Raw genomic sequence first — 22331 nt, forward strand, 5'->3', positions numbered from 1 at the left:
AATCGTGCGATTTCACCGCCTGAAGGATAGAGAAGAGGTCCTGAGATGGGCTAAAAAGGTGCGGAGTAGCAGATGGGAGAATGCAGTGGTACGGGTGTACCAGGATTGGAGTGCGGAGGTGGCGAGAAGGAGGGCGAGTTTTAACCGAGCCAAGGAGGTGTTGCATAAAAAGGTGAAGTTCGGGACGCTGCAGCCGGCAAGACTATGGGTCACGTATCAGGAGAGACACCATTATTTCGAGACGGCGGAGGAAGCATGGACCTTTATTAAAGAGGAGAAATTGGATCGGAACTGAGGGACTGATACTGTAGGAAATGTTATTGTTAACGCTATGGTTGATGTTAAGAGAAGTAAATTGGGAAGGGGGGAGACATTGGGAAATGTGGGCGCCGGTGAGGGGGGAAAGACGGGACATAGATGGAGAATGAGGAAGGGGAGGGGGAGGGGAAAGGGAGCTGCGCCATAAGAGGCGGGTCAGGTAAAGGGATGTTCCCGCGCCAGAAAGAATAAGGCGGGAAGACAGGCGCAAGGCGGATGGGAGTTCCCCACACAGGGAGGGGGGGGGGGGGGGTCGAGGAGTGAGCAGGAGTAGCCGGGGTCAGTTGAAGTCAGCTGACTTATGGAAGTAATATGGGGGGAGCAATCACGCTAGATTGCTGCTGCGGAAATCCAAAAGGAAATGGCTGAAGAGTGGGTGGACGGGGATGGTATGTGACGCTGGGGGAGCGAGTGGGAGCGCGGAGGCGGGATATGGGACTGGCCTAGAGAAGGTAATGGCTAGTCGACACGGGAGGGGGGCAGGTAGCCCCCTAGTGAGGCTGATCACGTGGAACGTGAGAGGCCTGAACGGACCGATTAAAAGGGCCCGTGTGCTCGCGCATTTGAAAGGACTAAGGGCAGACGTGGTTATGCTCCAAGAGACGCACCTGAAGGTGGCGGACCAAGTTAGGTTAAGGAAAGGATGGGTGGGACAGGTGTTCCACTCAGGACTAGACACAAAGAACAGAGTGGTGGCCATATTGGTGGGGAAACGGGTAGCATTTGAAGCAAAGAACATCGTAGCAGATAGCGGAGGTAGATATGTAATGGTGAGTGGCAGGCTGGAGGGAATGGAGGTCGTGTTGGTTAATGTGTATGCCCCAAACTGGGACGATGCGGGATTTATGAGACGGATGCTGGGGCGTATACCAGACCTGGAGGTAGGAAACTTGATTTTAGGAGGGGACTTTAATACAGTGCTGGACCCGGGGCTAGATAGATTCAGCTCAAGGACCGGAAGAAGGCCGGCAGCGGCCAAGGTACTTAAGGGGTTTATGGACCAAATGGGGGGGGGGGGGGGGGGGGGGTGGATCCATGGCGATTTCTTAGACCTAGGGCTAGGGAGTTCTCCTTCTTCTCCCATGTCCATAAAGTGTACTCCCGGATAGATTTTTTTGTTTTGGGAAGGTCGTTGATCTCTAGGGTGGAAGAAGCTGAGTATTCAGCCATAGCGGTTTCGGACCATGCCCCACACTGGGTGGACCTGGAACTAGGAGAGGAAAGGGAGCAGAGAGCACTCTGGCGATTAGATGTAGGATTGATGGCGGATGAGGGAGTGTGTGCAAGAGTGCGGGGGTGTATCGAGATACCTGGAGGTCAATGACGACGGCGAGGTCCCTGTGAGTGGTATGGGAAGCACTAAAAGCGGTGGTCAGAGGAGAGCTGATCTCCATTGGGGCCCACAAAGGGAAAACAGAGGCCAAGGAAAGGGAAAGATTACTGGGGGAGATTTTAAGGGTGGATAGGGAATTTGCAGAGACCCCGGAGGAGGGACTGTACAGGGAGAGGAGACGACTCCAGACGGAGTTTGACCTCCTGACCACCAGAAAGGCAGAGGTGCTGTGGAGGAAGGCACAGGGAAGGAGGTATAAATATGGGGAAAAGGCTAGTCGCCTGCTGGCTCATCAGTTGCGAAAGAGGTCAGCAGCGAGGGAGATAGGGGGAATTAGAGACGAAAAGGGAGACACGGTGCGAAGAGCAGGAAACATAAATGAGGTGTTCAAGACCTTCTATGAGGGACTGTATAGGTCTCAACCCCCAGAGGGAGAGGAGGGGATGCGGCAGTTCCTGGATCAATTGAGGTTCCAGAGGGTGGAGGAGCAGGAAGTGGTAGGCCTGGGGGCACCGATTGGGGTGGACGAGGTTATTAAGGGACTGGGGAGCATGCAAGCAGGGAAGGCTCCGGGACCAGACGGGTTCCCGGTGGAATTTTACAGAAAATATGTGGACTTGTTGGCCCCGTTGATGGCGAGGACGTTCAATGAGGCCAGGGAAGGAGGGACTTTACCCCCGACAATGTCGGAGGCGACGATATCGCTAATTTTGAAGCGGGATAAAGATCCGCTGCAGTGCGGGTCCTATAGACCTATTTCATTATTGAACGTGGACGCCAAATTGCTGGCAAAGGTACTGGCATCAAGGATAGAGGACTGTGTCCCGGGGGTGGTGCACGAAGACCAGACAGGGTTCGTAAAAGGGAGACAACTGAATGTTAACGTGCGACGGCTATTAGGGGTGATAATGATGCCCCCAGTGGAGGGGGAGACAGAGATAGTGGCGGCAATGGATGCAGAGAAGGCATTTGATAGGGTGGAGTGGGAGTATTTATGGGAGGTGTTAAGGAGGTTTGGGTTCGGGAACGGATTTATTAGCTGGGTCAAACTTCTTTATGGGGCCCCAACGGCAAGTGTAGTTACGGGTCGACAAAGATCGGAGTATTTCCGACTATATAGGGGAACAAGACAGGGATGCCCGCTGTCTCCATTGTTGTTCACGTTGGCAATTGAACCTTTGGCCATGGCCTTGAGAGACTCCAGGAAATGGAGAGGGGTGATGAGAGGGCGAGAAGAACGAGTCTCGCTATACGCAGATGACCTATTGTTATACGTGTCAGACCCAGCGGGGGGGGGGATGATAGAGGTTATGCGAATGTTGAGGGAGTTCGGGGATTTCTCGGGGTATAGGCTAAACATGGGGAAGAGTGAATTATTTGTGATACATCCAGGGGACCAGAGTAGAGAGATAGAAGGCCTGCCTCTAAGGAAAGTGGAAAGAAACTTCCGATACCTGGGGATTCAGATCGCTAGGAGCTGGGGAACCTTGCACAGACTTAATCTGACACGGCTGGTAGAACAGATGGAGGAGGACTTCAAGAGGTGGGACATGCAGCCTCTGTCGCTGGCGGGCAGGGTGCAGGCAATTCAGATGATGGTCCTCCCGAGGTTCTTATTTGTATTTCAATGTCTCCCTATACTAATCACTAAGACCTTTTTCAATAAAATAGACAGGAGCATCACGAGCTTCGTGTGGGCAGGGAAAGTTCCGAGAGTAAGGAGGGGGTTCCTTCAGCGTAGCAGGGACAGAGGAGGATTGGCACTACCGAACTTGGGCGATTACTATTGGGCCGCCAATGTGGCAATGATACGTAAATGGATGATGGAGGGTGAGGGAGCGGCGTGGAAAAGACTGGAGAGAAAGTCCTGTAAAGGGACGAGTTTAGAGGCGCTGGTGACGGCGCCGCTACCGTTCTCACCAAAAAAGTTTACCACGAACCCGGTGGTGGCGGCAACATTGAATATCTGGGGACAGTGGAGGCGACAGAGAGGGGTGCGGGGAGCCCTGGTGGGGTCCCCAATCAGGAACAACCATAGGTTTGCCCCAGGAAGAATGGATGGAGGATTTCAGAGCTGGCACCAGTTGGGAATTAGGAGGGTGGGAGATTTATTTATAGATGGGACTTTTGCGAGCCTGGGAGCATTGGAGGAAAAGTATAAGTTGCCCCGGGGAAACTTCCTGAGATATATGCAGGTGAGGGCGTTTACTAGACAACAGGTGAGGGAATATCCGCTGCTCCCGACACAGGGGACTCAGAACAGAGTGCTTTCAGGGGTGTGGGTCGGAGAGGGCAAGGTGTCAGAGATATACCGAGAGATGAGGGAAGAGGGGGAGGAGTTGGTGGGCGAACTAAAAGGAAAGTGGGAAGAAGAGCTAGGGGAGGAGATTGAGGAAGGTATGTGGGATGATGCCCTAAGCAGGGTAAACTCCTCTTCCTCATGCGCCAGGCTTAGCCTGATTCAATTTAAGGTGCTACATAGAGCACACATAACGGGAGCAAGATTGAGCAGGTTCTTTGGAGTGGAGGACAAATGTGGGAGGTGCGGCGGAAGCCCGGCAAACCACGCACGTATGTTTTGGGCGTGCCCGGCACTGGAGGGGTATTGGAAGGGAGTGACAGGAGTGATTTCGAAGGTGGTGAAGGCCCGGGTCAAACCAGGCTGGGGGCTAGCTCTATTTGGAGTTGCGGATGAGCCGGGAGTGCAAGAGGCGAAAGAGGCCGACGTTGTGGCCTTTGCGTCCCTAGTAGCCCGGCGTAGGATCCTACTCATGTGGAAGGAGGCGAAACCCCCCGGACTGGAGGCCTGGGTAAACGATATGGCGGGGTTCATTAAACTGGAGCGGATAAAGTTTGCCCTGAGAGGATCGGCTCAAGGGTTCACCAGGCGGTGGCAGCCATTTCTCGAATACCTAGAGGAACGTTAGAGGGAAGTCAGACGACCTGCAGCAGCAACCCGGGGGGGGGGGGTGTTTAGTTTATGTTAAACAATTATGGGGTTTAGTTATTTGTTTATTGTTAAAATTTCTTTACTGTTACATTTGCTTTGTTACGTTTGCTTTGTAAGAGGGAAAAAATTGTTGTTTGGAAAGAATTTTCAATAAAATACATATTTTTTTTCAAAAGTTTGGAGGGGTTCTACAATTCATGGGCATTATTCATCATGCACTTTCAAGAACTGGATAACATCAAACATCAGTTGGGGCGGGTGGGTGACTGTGTGTGTTAATGGCGACTATGGGTGATCCCGAATTCCTTTTTGTCATTTGTTTGTGTGAACATGCGGGCTCGTGTTTGGGGTTTGGTAAGAGGATGGGATTGTTGTTATTGATATGGGGATTGACATATTTGTTACTGATTATTGTTTGTTGTTGGTGGGTGTAAATTTGGGAGAAAATGTGAAAAAGGAGAAGAATAAAAAATATTTCAAAAAAATTAAGGGGGCAGATGGGGCCTCGGTCTCTTCGAAAAGATAGCCTCTCAGACAGCACAGCATCACTCAGTACTCAAGTGGAGTGCCATTCTACATTTTTGCATTGAAGTCCAGGATTGGCACTTCAACCCAGCCACAGCACATTGAAAGCAGGAAAATATGTAAGAGTACAATAAATTGAAACAGTTAAACGGCATCTGCACACTCCAAAGGTTCCCAATTGTTATTTTCCACTCAAAGTAGCCAGCCACGTGGTGTTCTGCCAATTACCAAGAACACGTGGGGGATAATGAGAGTTCTCGCACTTAATCGGAGCAAAATAAAGACAATTAGAAATGCAAGGCTACCAACTTCGGGAAAAAAACACTGCAAGCGGGTGGTAAAAAAAAATGCCACCATTGATTTTTAATTAGATGCTCAAGAAGAAGAAAAAATCGTCAGCACATTTTTGGGAACCATGAAGTCTGAATGGAATAAATAGGTCATGAAGATGTTTTAGGATTCAAGCACTTTTTCACAATTCAAGCACTTGTACATTCTGCAGGCACAGTCTGAAGACAAAAGGAAGCAAGCAAAATACATATTGCAATGTGGTAATAAAAGAGATGTACGCCGAATTAAAACAAACATTACATTTTGGTGAGACATGAGGACTGTCAAATGTTCAGTATCACAACATGCAAGAAAATTCATGACACAGGGAGCATGTGCACACTTATTAAATCAAATATCTTCAGGATACTAAATATGCATACCTGATGCCTTTTAACAATGTCTTTCCATTTATTTGCCAGCTTTGGGTCAAGGTCAGACGGGAGGTAGATCATGGGTCTTGTTAAACAATTGTTCTGCAAAAGAAACACGTTATACCAAAGCAGTACGAGAATATGGATGTATACAACATTTCTGTTGTCTCCAGTTTCCAAACACATTGTCAACATGAGCATGATTATCTGAATTGCCACGAAATGAGAGAAGAACTTCAAGACTGAATACACTCACACATACAAATTCCCATATATACACAAATCAAATCAGATATAGTTCAAGAGTGCCCATGATCTCAGGGCTGTCAGTTCTCTTCATCTTTTAGGTTGACCAGTGGTGTCACTTGCGACCTTTCCCTCCACATTACGAAGTGTAGTCTCTGAGCTGAGTATCTTATCTGGATCTTACTGACTCCATGCTCTAAATTCACTGCAGTCCTTCTTCCCCTTTCCAAAATGCAGTGAAGGACTAAGTTTCAGTTCAAACGTCAACTTACAGACTGTTAGCACTCAGGTCATGAAAAACAATGTGCAGTTGTTTGACAGAAAATTCTACAACATATTGGACTGTGCCCGTCCATGGGAAAAAGGGAATAAGATCTAGTTATTGCTTTCCAGTAACCTCCACATGAATACAAGTGAATGTCAAGTGACAGCTGAAGTAGCCGGAGAAATTACGCCCCAGAGTGTGCAACATCCATAGATTCTCAAGTATAATTATTTTTAAATTTAGAGTACCCAATTTTTTTTTCAAATGGAAGGGACAATTTAGCGTGGCCAATCCACCTGTCCTGCACATCTTTGGGTTGTGGGGGTGAGACCCACGCAGACATGGGGAGAATGTGCAAACTCCACACGGACAGTGACCCGAGGTCAGGGTCGAACCCAGGTCTTCAGCACCGAGGCTTCAGTGGTAACCACTATGCCACCATCAAGAATACATGATGACTTCCGGGTGCGGCGATGACCAGCTAAGTCGCACGTTTCGGCAGCTCCCAGTGGAAAGGACTTTTGGGCTCTTAATAGGAGCCCCAACGGCAATTTTAACGGCTAAAAACACTGTGCGGTAAACCAGAAGGGAATCCCCCCTGGACACGGATGGAAAAAGGAGAGGAAAGTGGCCGGATTGCGGTGGATCCTCTAGAGCAGCGGCCAGGAAGGCAGGCACAAAGCAAGATGGCGTCGGAAGGAGGCAGTTTAATATGGGGCCCTGACCAACAAGAGTTCCTGCGGCGTTGCGTGGCAGACCTTAAAAAGGAGAAGAAGAAGGAGATGTTGGCCCCGATATTACAGGCGATTAAAGGGCTAAAGGAGGAGCAAAAGACCCAGGAGCAGGAGCTTCGGGTCGTGAAGGCAAAGGCTGCTGAGAATGAGGACGACATACAGGGCCTGGTGGTGAAGACAGAGATGCACGAGGCACAACACAAAAGGTGTGTGGAAAGGCTGGAGGTGCTGGAGAATAATGCGAGGAGGAAAAATTTAAGGATTCTTGGTCTTCCCGAAGGTGCAGAAGGGGCGGACGTCGGGGCATATGTGAGCACGATGCTGCACTCGTTAATGGGATCGGAGGCCCCGACGGGCCCGTTGGAGGTGGAGGGAGCCTATCGAGTTATGGCGCGAAGACCGAGGGCTGGAGAAATTCCTCGAGCCATAGTGGTGAGATTTCTCCGATACAAGGACAGAGAGATGGTCTTCAGATGGGCAAAGAAAACTCGGAGCAGTAGGTGGGAGAACGCGGTGATCCGCGTATATCAAGATTGGAGTGCGGAGGTGGCGAGAAGGAGGGCAAGCTTTAATCGGGCCAAGGCAGTGCTGCACAAAAGGAAGGTTAAATTTGGAATGCTGCAGCCGGCAAGACTGTGGGTCACACATCAAGGGAAACACCACTACTTTGAAACGGCAGAACAGGCGTGGACATTTATTGTCGAGGAGAAACTGGAATAAGCAGGCTAGAAAAAGAACGTTTGGGACAAAGTGGTGGGGCGAATATGTGGGGTGAAGAGGGGGAAAAGGGAGAAGAGATGATTTCCCAAGTTGTTAATCCTGCGACCCTGTAACTTTTCTCTCTTCCCCATGTCGTGGGGAAAGGGGGGGAGGGGAGGGAGGATGAGGAGCTGGGGGCGCCGGCCATTGGGGGCGGGGCCAAATGGGAAGCGCGGGCTTTGTTCCCGCGCTATGGTAATCATGGCGGGAACAGGGAAGCAGGAAGGAGGGGGCCTCGCACAGTGGGAGCCGAGGTCACGGGGGGAAGCCGAGGTCGGCCAGAGTTTGCTGACTTCTGGGAGCAACATGGGGGGTGCAATTACGCTAGTGAGGGATCTAGCGGGGGGGATTTAACTGGGTTGCTGCTGCTGGGGAGAAGGGGGAGCTGGTATGGGGTGGGGTGGTCGGGGCGGGAGGGCGCCGTTGGGGGGAGATACGGCTACGTGGGAACCGGGTGAGGAGCTGGATTGAAAAAGGAGATGGCTAGTCGACAAGGGGGGGGGTAAAGAGCCCCCCAACCCAGCTGATCACGTGGAATGTGAGAGGGCTGAACAGGCCGATAAAGAGGGTACGGGTACTCGCACACCTAAAGAAACTTAAGGCAGGTGTGGTTATGCTGCAGGAGATGCATCTGAAACTGATAGACCAGGTCAGACTAAGCAAAGGATGGGTGGGGCAGGTGTTTCATTCGGGGCTAGACGCAAAAAACAGGGGGGTGGCTATACTAGTGGGGAAGCGGGTAATGTTTGAGGCAAAGACCATCGTGGCGGATAGTGGGGGCAGATACGTGATGGTGAGTGGCAAATTGCAAGGGGAGGCGGTGGTCTTAGTGAACGTATATGCCCCGAACTGGGATGATGCCAACTTTATGTGGCGTCTGTTAGGACGTATCCCGGACCTAGAGGTGGGGAAGTTGGTAATGGGTGGAGATTTTAATACGGTGCTGGACCCAGGGCTGGACAGATCGAGGTCCAGGACCGGAAGGAGGCCGGCTGCAGCTAGGGTGCTTAAGGACTTTATGGAGCAGATGGGAGGGGTAGACCCCTGGAGACTTAGTAGACCTAGGAGTAAGGAGTTTTTGTTTTTCTCCTATGTCCACAAAGTTTATTCACGGAGAGACTTTTTTGTTTTGGGAAGGGCACTGATCCCGAAGGTGACGGGGACGGAGTACACGGCTATAGCTATTTCGGATCACGCTCCACATTGGGTGGACCTGGAGATAGGGGAGGAAAAAGAACAGCGTCCACCCTGGAGAATGGACATGGGATTATTGGCAGATGAGGGGGTGTGTTTAAGGGTGAGGGGGTGTATTGAAAGGTACTTGGAACTCAATGATAATGGGGAGATTCAGGTGGGAGTGGTCTGGGAGGCGCTGAAGGCAGTGGTTAGAGGGGAGCTGATATCTATTAGGGCACATAAAGGAAAGCAGGAGGGTAGGGAAAGGGAGCGGTTGTTGAAAGAACTTCTGAGGGTGGACAGACAATATGCGGAGGCACCAGAGGAGGGACTGTGCAGGGAAAGGCAAAGGCTACATGTAGAATTTGACTTGTTGACTACGGGTAATGCAGAGGCACAATGGAGGAAGGCACAGGGTATACAGTACGAATATGGGGAGAAGGCGAGCAGGATGCTGGCCCACCAACTGAGGAAAAGGGGAGCAGCGAGGGAGATGGGGGGGGGGGGGGGGGGGGGGGTGACAGATGAGGAGGGAGAGATGGAGCAGGGAGCGGAGAGAGTGAATGGAGTGTTCAAGGCATTTTATGAAAGATTATATGAAGCTCAGCCCCCGGATGGGAAGGAGAGAATGATGTGCTTTCTGGATCAGCTGGAATTTCCTAAGGTGGAGGAGCAGGAGAGGGCGGGACTGGGAGCACAGATTGAGACGGAGGAAGTAGTGAAAGGGATTGGGAGCATGCAGGCGGGGAAGGTCCTGGGGCCAGACGGATTCCCAGTTGAATTCTATCGGAAATATATGGACTTGCTGGCCCCGCTACTGATGAGAACCTTTAATGAGGCGAGGGAAAGGGGGCAGCTGCCCCCGACTATGTCAGAGGCAACGATATCGTTCCTCCTAAAGAAGGAAAAAGACCCGCTGCAATGCGGGTCCTATAGGCCTATTTCCCTCCTGCATGTGGACGCTAAGATTCTGGCCAAGGTAATGGCAACGAGGATAGAGGATTGTGTCCCGGGGGTGGTTCATGAGGACCAAACTGGGTTTGTGAAGGGGAGACAGCTGAATACAAATATATGGAGGCTGCTAGGGGTAATGATGATGCCCCCACCAGAGGGGGAAGCGGAGATAGTGGTGGCGATGGATGCCGAGAAAGCATTTGATAGAGTGGACTGTGATTATTTGTGGGAGGTGCGGAGGAGATTTGGCTTTGGAGATGGGTATATCAGATGGGTACAGTTGCTGTATAGGGCCCCGATGGCGAGCGTGGTCACGAATGGACGGGGGTCTAATTATTTTCGGCTCCATAGAGGGACGAGGCAGGGATGTCCTCTGTCCCCGTTATTGTTTGCACTGGCGATTGAGCCCCTGGCCATAGCATTGAGGGGTTCCAGGAAGTGGAGGGGAGTACTCAGGGGAGGAGAAGAACACCGGGTATCTCTGTATGCGGATAATTTGTTGCTTTCTGTGGTGGACCCAGCGGAGGGGATGCCAGAGATAATGCGGATACTTGGGGAGTTTGGGGATTTTTCAGGGTATAAATTGAAGATGGGGAAAAGTGAGTTGTTTGTGGTGCATCCAGGGGATCAGAGCAGAGAAATAGAGGATTTACCGTTGAGGAAGGTAACAAGGGACTTTCGGTACTTGGGGATCCAGATAGCCAAGAATTGGGGTGCATTACATAGGCTTAATTTAACGCGGTTGGTGGAACAGATGGAGGAGGACTTTAAGAGATGGAACATGGTGTCCCTGTCACTGGCAGGGAGGGTGCAGGCGGTTAAAATGGTGGTCCTCCCGAGATTCCTTTTTGTGTTTCAGTGCCTCCCGGTGGTGGTCACGAAGGCTTTTTTCGAAAGAATCGAGAAGAGTATTATGAGTTTTGTGTGGGCCGGGAAGACCCCGAGAGTGAGGAAGGGATTTTTGCAGCGTAGTAGGGACAGGGGGGGGCTGGCACTACCGAGCCTAAGTGAGTACTACTGGGCCGCCAATATTTCAATGGTGTGTAAGTGGATGGGAGAAGAGGAGAGAGCGGCGTGGAAGAGATTGGAGAGGGCGTCCTGCAGTGGGACTAGCCTACAAGCTATGGTGACGGCACCGTTGCCGTTCTCACCGAAGAAATACACCACAAGCCCGGTGGTGGTGGCTACATTGAAAATTTGGGGGCAGTGGAGACGGCATAGGGGAAAGACGGGAGCCTCGGTGCGGTCCCCGATAAGAAATAACCATAGGTTTGTTCCGGGGAGAATGGATGGGGGATTTGGAGCATGGCAAAGAGCAGGGGTAGCACAATTGAGAGATCTGTTCGTAGATGGGACGATTGAGAGTCTGGGAGCGCTGACGGAAAAATATAGTTGCCCCAAGGGAATGCATTTCGGTATATGCAACTGAGGGCTTTTGCGAGGCAACAGGTGAGGGAATTCCCGCAGCTCCCGACGCAGGAGGTGCAGGATAGAGTGATCTCAGAGACATGGGTGGGGGATGGTAAGGTGTCGGACATATATAGGGAAATGAGGGACGAGGGGGAGATCATGGTAGATGAGCTGAAAGGGAAATGGGAAGAGGAGCTGGGGGAGGAGATTGAGGAGGGGCTGTGGGCTGATGCCCTACGTAGGGTAAACTCATCGTCCTTGTGTGCCAGGCTAAGCCTGATACAATTTAAGGTGTTACACAGGGCGCATATGACTGGAGCACAGCTCAGTAAATTTTTTGGGATAGAGGATAGGTGTGCGAGATGCTCGAGAAACCCAGCGAATCACACCCACATGTTCTGGTCATGCCCGGCACTACAGGGGTTTTGGGTGGGGGTGGCAAAGGTGCTTTCGAAGGTGGTGGGGGTCCAGGTCGAACCAAGCTGGGGGGTTGGCTATATTTGGGGTTGCAGAAGAGCCGGGAGTGCAGGAGGCGAGAGAGGCTGATGTTTTGGCCTTTGCGTCCCTAGTAGCCTGGCGCAGGATATTGTTAATGTGGAAGGAAGCCAAACCCCCGGGTGTGGAGACCTGGATAAACGACATGGCAGGGTTTATAAAGTTAGAACGGATTAAGTTCATACTAAGGGGTTCGGCTCAAGGGTTCACCAGGCGGTGGCAACCGTTCGTCGACTACCTCACAGAAAGATAGAGGGAATGGAAAAGAAGAAGACAACAGCAGCAACTGGGGGGGGGGGGGGGGGGGGGGGGAGAGGAACTGGCCATTGTTATTTATATTGCTTTATTGTTGTTTAAAAGAAACACTACGTACTGTTATGTTTGGCCAAAAAATCTTGAATAAAATATATATATTTTTTTTAAAAAGGATAATACATGATTTGTTTATCTTTTCAGTAATTTCCTGGGAACGACCACTACAAGAGGAATAATACCAGCAGGGAAATCAGCAAGAAAAAGAGAAAAGAAAACTGGGGGAAAAATATTAAGAAAAAATGCAGTTGAAGGTGCTCAGTGCAGTCAACAAATACAAAGCAAGACCATTGATGGAGTTATATCAACAACTTTAAAAATTGGTCCATTTATTTACATTTCCCATGCTCCAAATGAACTGCATTGAACACCAAGACAGCTAAAATGACAAAATTGCTGGTCAAGTATTGATTGTTTGAAGTCGGGTGTGTCAAAGAAGGCTGCAAGAGAACTCCCCTCGCATAAGAACTTAAGTCCTGGACAGAAAAGCATAGGCATTGTGCTCATGTTTAACATTACAGTTGTAAGAATACAGCTCTGACAAAGCAGCATCCCTTGGTATCGCAGTAGCACCTCTATTTTGTGCTCAAGTCCGGATGCAAAACTTTTGATCAGACAATGACATCCTACCAAAGCCATCTTCCGAATCAGGGGGTAGAATTTAAAGGTTGAACACCAATTTTACCAGAATATCAGGCAACATACGTACCTGCACCAGTGTTTTTTCTATAGTCATAAACATTTCTACATTACGGTCCATTCTGGATGGATTTTGCAAGTCGAATCGTCTCCTAGAAATTGGAGCAATGTCTTAGAATACTCATTAGATTAGAATTAAAAACTGTAATTCTATCCTTTATGCTCTTCAGTCATACCCAATTCCTATATTTTTTAAACCTCAAATGAAAATAAATAGTTAATATTAATTAACTAGATGAACCACACTCAATCATAGAACATAGAACATACAATGCAGCAAAGCAGAAAGAGGCCATTCGGCACATCAAGTCTGCACCGACCCACTTAAGTCCTCACTTCCACCCTATCCCCGTAACCCAATAACCCCTCCTAACCTTTTTGGCCATTAACGGCAATTTATCATGGCCAATCCACCTAACCTGCACGTCTTTGGACTGTGGGAGGAAACCGGAGCACCCGGAGGAAACCCACGCACACACGGGGAGGATGTGCAGACTCCGTACAGACAGTGACCCAGCGGGGAATCGAACCTGGGACTCTGGCGCTGTGAAGCATCAGTGCTATTGACTTGTGCTACCGGGCTGCCCAGAAAAAATATAGCCAGCTTGGCATCTTGGCAGTACCAACCTGGCAACACCCCTGATCCTTATCACAAAGGATAAAACCAAAAAGAATCATCCATGATTAAATCTCCTGATTACCACATCACTCTCCCTCTTGAAAATAGACATCTGCCAACTGCAACAACAGCTGAAGAAGCAATGGCAATCGGTTGTGAAACTCCACCAACCTCGCCATCTCATAGCCTCCCTTTACCTTATCAGAGGAGATCATTAACTGTAATGTAGTATTTCTTTTATTTTCATAATCGTTTCTGCATTGAAATCTATTGTAGATAGATGCTGCAGCTGGAACGGGTTTGTTGACTATAGAGGGAGTGCAGCATAGGCAGAGTAGAATCATAAAGCTGGGCTTTTATTCACTTGAATTCGGTAAGTTTAAGATATTAAGAGGAACACGGGTCGATTGAGAAAAATCTGTTTTAGTTGGGGACTCTAGGATTGGGATCACAATCTGCTGTTAGAGCCAGACTTTTCTGTAGTGAAATTAGCAAACACTTCTTCATGCAAAGAGTGATAACGTGTACAGCTCTCTGACATACATGGTAATTAATTTGAAACCAAGATCAATAGATTATTTTTGCTTACCAAAAGGTATTAAGGAATATGAAGCAAAGACCCCAAATTAAACATGATCTCAATATATGGCAGAACATGCTGAAAATGCTAAATTGCCTAACCCGCTGTTCCTCTTTTGGGTCACGACAGAGAATGTCAACTGGTAGCATTTCCCTCATATGCTGAAAACTACCACCACCATCCTGAACCTTCTAAATTCCAAGGAATACAATGCACTTGGTTAACTCACTTCTTGTAGTTTACACTTCAACTCCCAGAGTTAAATTTCAATAGAACTACAGCGCACTGCCTGCCAAGGCCAACACATCGGTCTTCGGGTGTGGACCCCAGAACCTACCACAATACTCAAAGTGTGGTTTAACCAAGGGCGGCACAGTGGTTAGCACTGCCTCATGGTACCGAGGACCCAGGCGTTACCGGCCCTGGGTCACTGTCAGTTTGAAGTCTGCACATTCTCCCAGTGTCTGCATGGGTCTCACACTCACAAGCCAAAAAGATGTGCAGGATGGGTGGATTGGCCACGCTAAATTGCCCCTCAATTGGAAAAAGAAAATTGGGTACTCTTTAAAAAAAACTTTTAAGCGGTGTGGTTTAACTAGACCTTGTATAGTTGAAACATGACTTCTATTCCCTTGCATTCTAATCCTGTAGACAAATGTCAGCATTTCTTCAGCTTTGTTCATTGTTTCATCTGTATATGCCCACAATATTTAAATTATGTATGTACTAGGACCACAAGTCTCAGCGGACCCTCACGGGTTTGAGTCTTTCTACATTTAGAAAGCACCCTGTTCTGCTCCAGGTCCAAAGTGAATGGCCTCATATTTACTCCACGGAAATTAATTTGCCATAATTTTGCCTTGTCACAATATCAACATCTCAAAGCAATGTTATGCTTCCATCTAGGCGAGCAAGCGGAGCAGCCGCATGAATAAGAGGCCCCCACCAATCCGCGATATCCCGGTCTTTCCCCGTTGTTTTTTATAAATCAAATTTCTTCAACCTTTGGGGCCCGAGGGATGGGTGCTGGGTCGGGTGGTTTGGAGCCGGTGAGGAGCCCTGCAGGGGTTTCTGGCAGCCGGAGCTGGGGGCATCAAGCCGAAGTGAGAGGCAGGAGCGGAGCTCTACACGAGGCGAGGCCCGAATCCAGGACACAATGTAGAGGGGGATCAGAGCATATCGGGTGGCTCCCGCTGAAAATGGATCATTGAGAAGTTAGAAGACTGGTCCCGGATTTTTGGATTTAAAATTTTTTGGGGTGTATTTTTTTTTTTTTTTTAAATATTCATTTATTTTAGGATTGAAGAACGAAGGGAAAAAATAATAAGTTGTTAAAGGATGCCAGAAATAGCTGTGAAGGGAGGAAACACGGGTTCGCCACCGAATGAGAGAACTAGCAAAAGCCTTGACAAGTTGACGGATGTCAGACCGCGTGGTGGGGCCATACTACTTACGGTGGAAACGAGGACCGAGGTGATGGCTGTGGAGCTGGAGAAGCAGTTTGCGAAGCACATGGAGGCGTTGAGGAAGGAGATGGCGGTCGCACTGAAATCATTGGTGGAGGAGGCAATCGCCCCGGTGAGTAGCTCTGGCAAAGACACCGGTTGAGGTGAGAGAACAAGGTGAAAAAATAAAGGAAGCGGAGGAGGCCGTGTCGCAGCACAGCGACCAGCTAACCTCGATGGGGGACGAGCTGCACAGGGTAGTGGAGGTCAACAGAGGACTCCGCAATCTGGGGATTGCGGGCTTGCCCGAAGGGACAGAGGGCTCGAAGCCAACAGAGTACTTCACAAAGATGCTGGCAGAATTGATGGGGAGGGTGAAACCCCTTCCCAGTATGAACTGGACCGAGCTCATCGGTCGTTACGGCCGAAACCCTAAGTAAATGTGCTGCCAAGAGCAGTAATTATCTGATTCCATAAATACCATGTGAAGGAGAAGGTGTTAAGCTGGGCTCAGCAGAAGTGGGAGGTGCAGTGGGCTGGTGCTAGAGTTCGGATTTACCGGGACTTGACAGTGGAGTTGGCGAAGAGACGAGTGGCATTCGGCCGAGTGAAGGCGGCACTGTACAACAAGGGGCTGTGATTTGGTCTGGTATACCCGGCGAAGGTGAGGGTGACGTACAACACCAAAGATTTTCATTTTGAAACGGTGGAGGCAGCTGAGACGTTCGTGAAGGCAGAAGGCTTGGGACAGAAGTGACGAGTGGGGCTGGAAGAGAGATCGTGGACTGTGATTAGGGAGCTGGAAAATGTATAAAAGTTCTAATTTTCTTTTCATTGACCTGTATTGTAACTTCCTTGACTTCACATTTGTTGTAGAGTTTAAGTTTTTGTTTGGTTTGATTGGCATTTTTGTTCCTTTTTTTTTTGTTGCACCGGCTGTATGTTATTTTATTGAATTGTATGGGTTATACTGTTTTTCTTCTGTGACTGAGTGGGAGGGGATGGTATGCCTTGGGGGAGGGCACCCGCACTAGCTAACTAAAGTTAGCTAGTGAACGGAGGCGAGGTGTGAGGAGGGCTGTGGACATTGGAGCCTGGTTAGCAGGTTTCGTTGGGCCTTCGAGGCGAGCAAGGGGGGTGGGAGGTTGAAGGGATGATTACCTCGTTCATATGGGGAGGGAAGGGAGAGGTTGAAGGGATTATTACCTTGTTCATATGGGGAGGGAATGTGGCCAGAATTAGAAAGGTGCTACCAAAGAGGAAGGCAGGCAGGCAGTTTGGGTCTTCTGAACCGGATATATTATTACTGGGCAGCAAATGTGGAGAAGGTATGGAGCTGGGCCAGAGGGGTTGACTCCCAGTGGGTCAGAATGGAAGAGTTTGTGTAGGGGGTCGGGATTGAAGGCGCTAGCAACAGCGCCGCTCCCGACGGCCCCGGGGAAATACTCAGGGAGTCCAGTAGTAATAGCTCTGCTGAGAATTTGGAGGCAGTTTTGCCAGCACTTCAGGTTGGGGGCAGGTCAAGGGAAATGCCGATTCAGGGGAACCATAGATTTGAGCCAAGGCAGTGGGATGGAAAGTTTCGGAGATAGGAGGAGAATGAAATTAGGACACTAAAAGATTTGTTTCTGGAGGGTCGGTTTGCAGGATTGAAGGAGTTGGGAGCGAAGCATGGGCTGGAGCAGGAGAAAATTTTAGATAATTGCAGGTTCGAGACTTTGCCAGAAAGGAGATACAGAGCTTCCCGATAGAGCCGGCCTCAATATTGTTGGAGGAGGTGCTGACGATAGGGCGAGTGTCGGTGGTTTACAGAGCTATTTTGGAAGAGGAGAAGGCACCGCTGGATGGGATCAATGCAAGGTGGGAGGAAGAGTTAGAGAGGGTGTGGAGGAGGGGTTCTGGTGTGAGGTGCTCCGAAGGGTGAATGCCTTCACCTCGTGCGCGAGGTTGGGGCGAGGATGAGCCGGCTCTTGGCGGGGGTAGATGTGTATGAGCATTGCGGGGGGACATATGTTCATGTTTCGACCTGTCCAAAGCTGGAGGATTACTGGACGGAGGTTTTTACGGTGATCTCAAAGTGGTGCCTGTGAAACTGGACCCGGGCCCTCGGGAGGCCCCATTCAGGGTGTCGGGCCAGCCGGGTTTGGAAACGGGTGCGGAGGCAGATATTGTAGCCTCGTACACCTTGTTGATCAGCTGAAGGCAGATCCTGTTGGGATGGAGATCAACCTCTCCACCCTGTGGCCTGGCATGGTGTGGGGGACCTGCTGGAATTCTTGACTTGAGACGGTCAAATTTGAACTGAGGGGAAAGATGGAGGGGTTCTACAATTCATGGGCGTCATTCATTATGCATTTTCGAGAATTGGATTACATTGCGACCTCGACCACCTAGGACAAGGGCAGCAGACGCATGGCAAGACCACCACCTGTAAATTCCCATTCCCTCACTTGTCAAAATGCCAGTGACATTCAAAATTCGTTCACACTGGTGTACAAGGCGATTTGCACACCTAGCACTTATATGGCATGTTTAGAACACACTAGAGCACAGAATCCCGAAAGTGCAGAACCATATAGTGCAGGAGGATACTCAGCACAAACCCAGGCCCCACCCTCTCCCCGTAACCCCACCTAACCTTTTGGACACTAAGGGGCAATTTAAAATGGCCAATCCACCTAAGCTGCACATCTTTAGACTGCGGGAGGAAACCGGAGCACCCGGAGGAAACCACACAGACATGAGGAGAAAGTATAAGCTCCACACAGACAGAAAGTCACCCAAAACCAGAATTGAACCAGGGCCCCTGGTGCTGTGACGCAGCAGTTTAAACCACTGTGCCGCCATTTAAAATAGTGAAAATACTCCTCTGAAGAACTAATCAGACAAAAATAATGTGACTTATCAAGATTATTGCAAAATTCTACAGCAGTTCTAAATCTACACCTCCGTCATCAATTTTGAGTACAAATTCTTCACAGACTTACCATCCCTGTTCACTCTTGAATTTGTAAGCAGCACCAAGGATATGGCCCAAGGGTCCCCCGGCCTTAAAATCAAGGAAGCATTTTGCCTATATTTAAAAGAAAAATAAAACTTCAACATGGGTCATGTACCGTTCTTCAAAGAGCTTTCACTATGGACTCCAATAACATATCTGACAAGAAAAACAACCATCCCTCTGCACCATTATCCACTTCTCGGATAATAAAAATAAAAGCAAATTACTGCGGATGCTGGAATCGAAAACAGAAACGGAAAATACTGGACAATCTCAGCAGGTCTGACAGCATCTGTGGAGAGAGAAGGGAGCTAACGTAGAGTCTGGATGACTCTTTGTCAAAGCTGGAGAACACTGGAAATGGGGGGGGGGGGGGGGTGAATGGAGCATGGGGCTGGCAGAACAACGGTAAGGATATCATAGGACAAGAACAGGGAACAGATAGCCCAAGTTGTGGGGGGGGGGGGGAAGAGAGAGAGAGAGAGAGAGAGAGAGAGAGAGAGAGAGAAAGAGGAGGACGAGGACAAGGAAGGAACAACAACAAAACAACGGTGAGGGGACGGTGGAAGAGAGAGTTCACAGTCGGAAGTTGTTGAACTCGTGTTATGTCCGGAAAGCTGAAATATGTTTAATTGCAAGAGGGAGATGCTGTTCCTCCAGTTTGCACTGGTCTTCAATGGAACACTGTAGCAGGTCAAGGGCTGATGTGGATATTTGAGCAGGACGGTGAGCTGAAATGGTAAGCAACAGGAAAGTCTGGGGCTTTGCTTGCTGACAGGCTGAAGGTATTCTACACAGTGGTCACCCAGTCTGTGTTTAGTCTCTCCAATGCAGAGTAGACCACATTGGGAGCAGCAAATGCAAAGGACCAGATTGAAGGAGATGCACGTGAAGTGTTTAGGCCGTTGGGTAGTGAGCAGAAGGGGGTAAAGGAGCAGGTGTTACATCTACTTCAATTGCATGGGAAGGTGCTACAGGAAGAGGGTGAGATTTCAGGGTGATGGAGGAGTGGGGCAAGGTATCCCAGAGGGAACAGTCACTGTGGAATGCCGACTGGGAGAGTGAGGGGAAGACGTGTTTGGTGGGTGCATCATGCTGGAGTTGACAGAACTGGCATAGGATCCTTCTTAGAATGCGGAGGCTGGTAGGATGAAAGTGAGGACAAGGGGGACCCTCTCCTGGTTCACGGAGGGAGTGAGAGCAGAGGTTTGGGAGATGGGTCAGACATAGATGAGAGCCCCATCAACCACGGTGGGTGGGAAACCATGATTAACAAAGAATGAAGACATGTCAACAGCACTGTCTTGGAAAGTGGCATCACCAGAACAGATGCGAGGAGGTGAAGCAACTGGGAGAACGGATGTGGACTGCGAGGAGCTGCAGTTGAGGGAATCAAAATAATGGGGGGGGTGGGGCAGGAAGCGTGTCCTTTGTCTCAGGTTGGAACGACCACGCTAGCAGTGTTTGCTAGTTAAAGGAAGTGAAGTCATGGAGTGGGGGGTTTATTTTTTCTGGTTTAGGCTTGGGTTGGGAGGGGTGAGGGCGAGGCGAGGAGGGAGTGGCTGATGTTGAAGGTTCCTTGTTGGTGGAGATGTTTGGAGGGGGAAAGCAGCAGCCAACTTGAGGCAGCCCGGATGGTGGATGAGAAATCTGAATTGACCAATAAATCGGAGGTGATGCATTTTGGTAGATCAAATCACGGCAGGACCCACTCAGTTAGCGGCAGGGAGTTGGGGAGAGTTACAGAACAAATGTTCAAAACTCCATGAAGGTGGAGTCGCAGATGGACAAGGTGATGAAGGCATTCAACATGCTAGGTTTTATTGGTCAGAATATCGAATACAGGAGTTGGGATGTCTTGATGAAGTTGTACAAGACATTGCTGAGACCACACATGGAATACTGTGTTCAGTTCTGGTCACCCTATTATAGGAGAGAATATTGTCAAACGAGAATAAGTGCAGAAGAGATTTACGAGAATGCTACCAGGACTTGATGATCTGAGTTATAAGGAGAGGCTGGGACTTTTTTCCCTGGAGCGTAGAAGGCTTAGGAGTCATCTTATAGAGGTCTATAAAAGAATGAGGAGCATAGATAAGGTAGATAGTCATCATAGGTTTAAGGTGAGAGGGGAGAGATACAAAAGAGACCAGAGGGGAAATTTCTTCACACAGAGGGTGGTGAGCATCTGGAACGGGGTGCCAGAGGTAGTGGTAAAGGCGGGTACGATTTTGTCTTTCAAAAAGCAGTTGGACAGTTACATGGGCAGGGTGGGTATGGAGGAATATGAGTCAAATGCAGGCAAGTGGGACTAGCATAGTAATAGAAACTGGGTGGCTGTTGGCAAACATTCTGTCCCTAGACTCGCATCTGTTGATTATTATGGTGGGTGGAAGAAAAGGAGAAGAGAGAGAGAGCGGGAAGGGGGGTGGGGCTGAAGGGGAGGGGTGGGGCCAAAGGAGTGGGCGGAACCAAGGGAGCAGGGCCGACAGGGGCAGGGCCAAGAGGGGCAGGGCCAAAGGTGGCGGGTCCGAGAGAGGGGCGGTTCCGAGAGAGAGGGGGCGGGTCCGAGGGGGGGGCCATAGGGGCGGCGGGTCCGAGAGAGGGAGAGGGGGGCGGGTCCGAGAGAGGGGGAGGCGGGTCCGAGAGAGGAGGAGGCGGGGCGGGTCCGAGAGAGGGGGAGGGGGGGGGCAGGTCCGAGAGAGGGGGAGGGGGGGGGGCGGGTCCGAGAGAGGGGGAGCGAGTCAGAGAGGGGGCGGGTCCGAGAGAGGGGGAGCGAGTCCGAGAGGGGGCGGGTCCGAGAGAAGGGGAGGGGGCGGGTCCGAGAGAAGGGGAATGGGGGCGGGTCAGAGAGAGGGGCAGGGGGCGGGTCCGAGAGAGGGGCAGGGGGCGGGTCCGAGAGAGGGGCAGGGGGCGGGTCCGAGAGAGGGGCAGGGGGCGGGGCCTTAGGCCGAGGGGGGGGGCGGGGCGCGAGGCCGAGGGGGGGGCGGGGCGCGAGGCCGAGGGGGGGGCGGGGCGCGAGGCCGAGGGGGGGGGCGGGGCGCGAGGCCGAGGGGGGGGCGGGGCGCGAGGCCGAGGGGGGGGGCGGGCGCGAGGCCGAGGGGGGGGGGGCGGGGCGCGAGGCCGAGGGGGGGGCGGGGCGCGAGGCCGAGGGGGGGGGCGGGGCGCGAGGCCGAGGGGGGGCGGGGCCGAGCGAGGGGGCGGGCGGGGCCGAGCGAGGGGGCGGGCGGGGCCGAGCGAGGGGGCGGGCGGGGCCGAGCGGGGGGGCGGGCGGGGCCGAGCGGGGGGGCGGGCGGGGCCGAGCGGGGGGGCGGGCGGGGCCGAGCGGGGGGGCGGGCGGGGCCGAGCGGGGGGGGCGGGCGGGGCCGAGCGGGGGGGCGGGCGGGGCCGAGCGGGGGGGCGGGCGGGGCCGAGCGGGGGGGCGGGCGGGGCCGAGCGGGGGGGCGGGCGGGGCCGAGCGGGGGGCGGGCGGGGCCGAGAGAGGGGACGGGCGGGGCCGAGAGAGGGGACGGGCGGGGCCGAGAGAGGGGACGGGCGGGGCCGAGAGAGGGGACGGGCGGGGCCGAGAGAGGGGACGGGCGGGGCCGAGAGAGGGGACGGGCGGGGCCGAGAGAGGGGACGGGCGGGGCCGAGAGAGGGGACGGGCGGGGCCGAGAGAGGGGGCGGGCGGGGCCGAGAGAGGGGGCGGGCGGGGCCGAGAGAGGGGGGCGGGCGGGGCCGAGAGAGGGGGCGGGCGGGGCCGAGAGAGGGGGCGGGCGGGGCCGAGAGAGGGGGCGGGCGGGGCCGAGAGAGGGGGCGGGCGGGGC

The 22331-nt window shown here is 51.6% G+C and overlaps 1 protein-coding gene across 3 annotated transcripts in view; it reads right to left on the bottom strand.

Annotated features, from left to right (window-relative positions):
- The window catches only part of smarcc1a (SWI/SNF related BAF chromatin remodeling complex subunit C1a), a 288801-nt gene that overhangs the window by 222314 nt on the left and 44156 nt on the right, over positions 1 to 22331 (bottom strand). For all 3 annotated transcript variants that reach the window (XM_072468117.1, XM_072468118.1, XM_072468116.1), the window contains exons 3-5: positions 18512 to 18597; positions 12891 to 12972; positions 5840 to 5932 (exon numbers count right to left, since the gene is read on the bottom strand). In XM_072468117.1, the coding sequence (XP_072324218.1) occupies positions 5840 to 5932; positions 12891 to 12972; positions 18512 to 18597 (261 nt within the window). The remainder of the gene's footprint in view (positions 1 to 5839; positions 5933 to 12890; positions 12973 to 18511; positions 18598 to 22331) is intronic.

The sequence above is a fragment of the Scyliorhinus torazame genome, chromosome 11 (genome assembly GCF_047496885.1).
Source record: "Scyliorhinus torazame isolate Kashiwa2021f chromosome 11, sScyTor2.1, whole genome shotgun sequence".
NCBI lineage: Eukaryota > Metazoa > Chordata > Chondrichthyes > Carcharhiniformes > Scyliorhinidae > Scyliorhinus > Scyliorhinus torazame.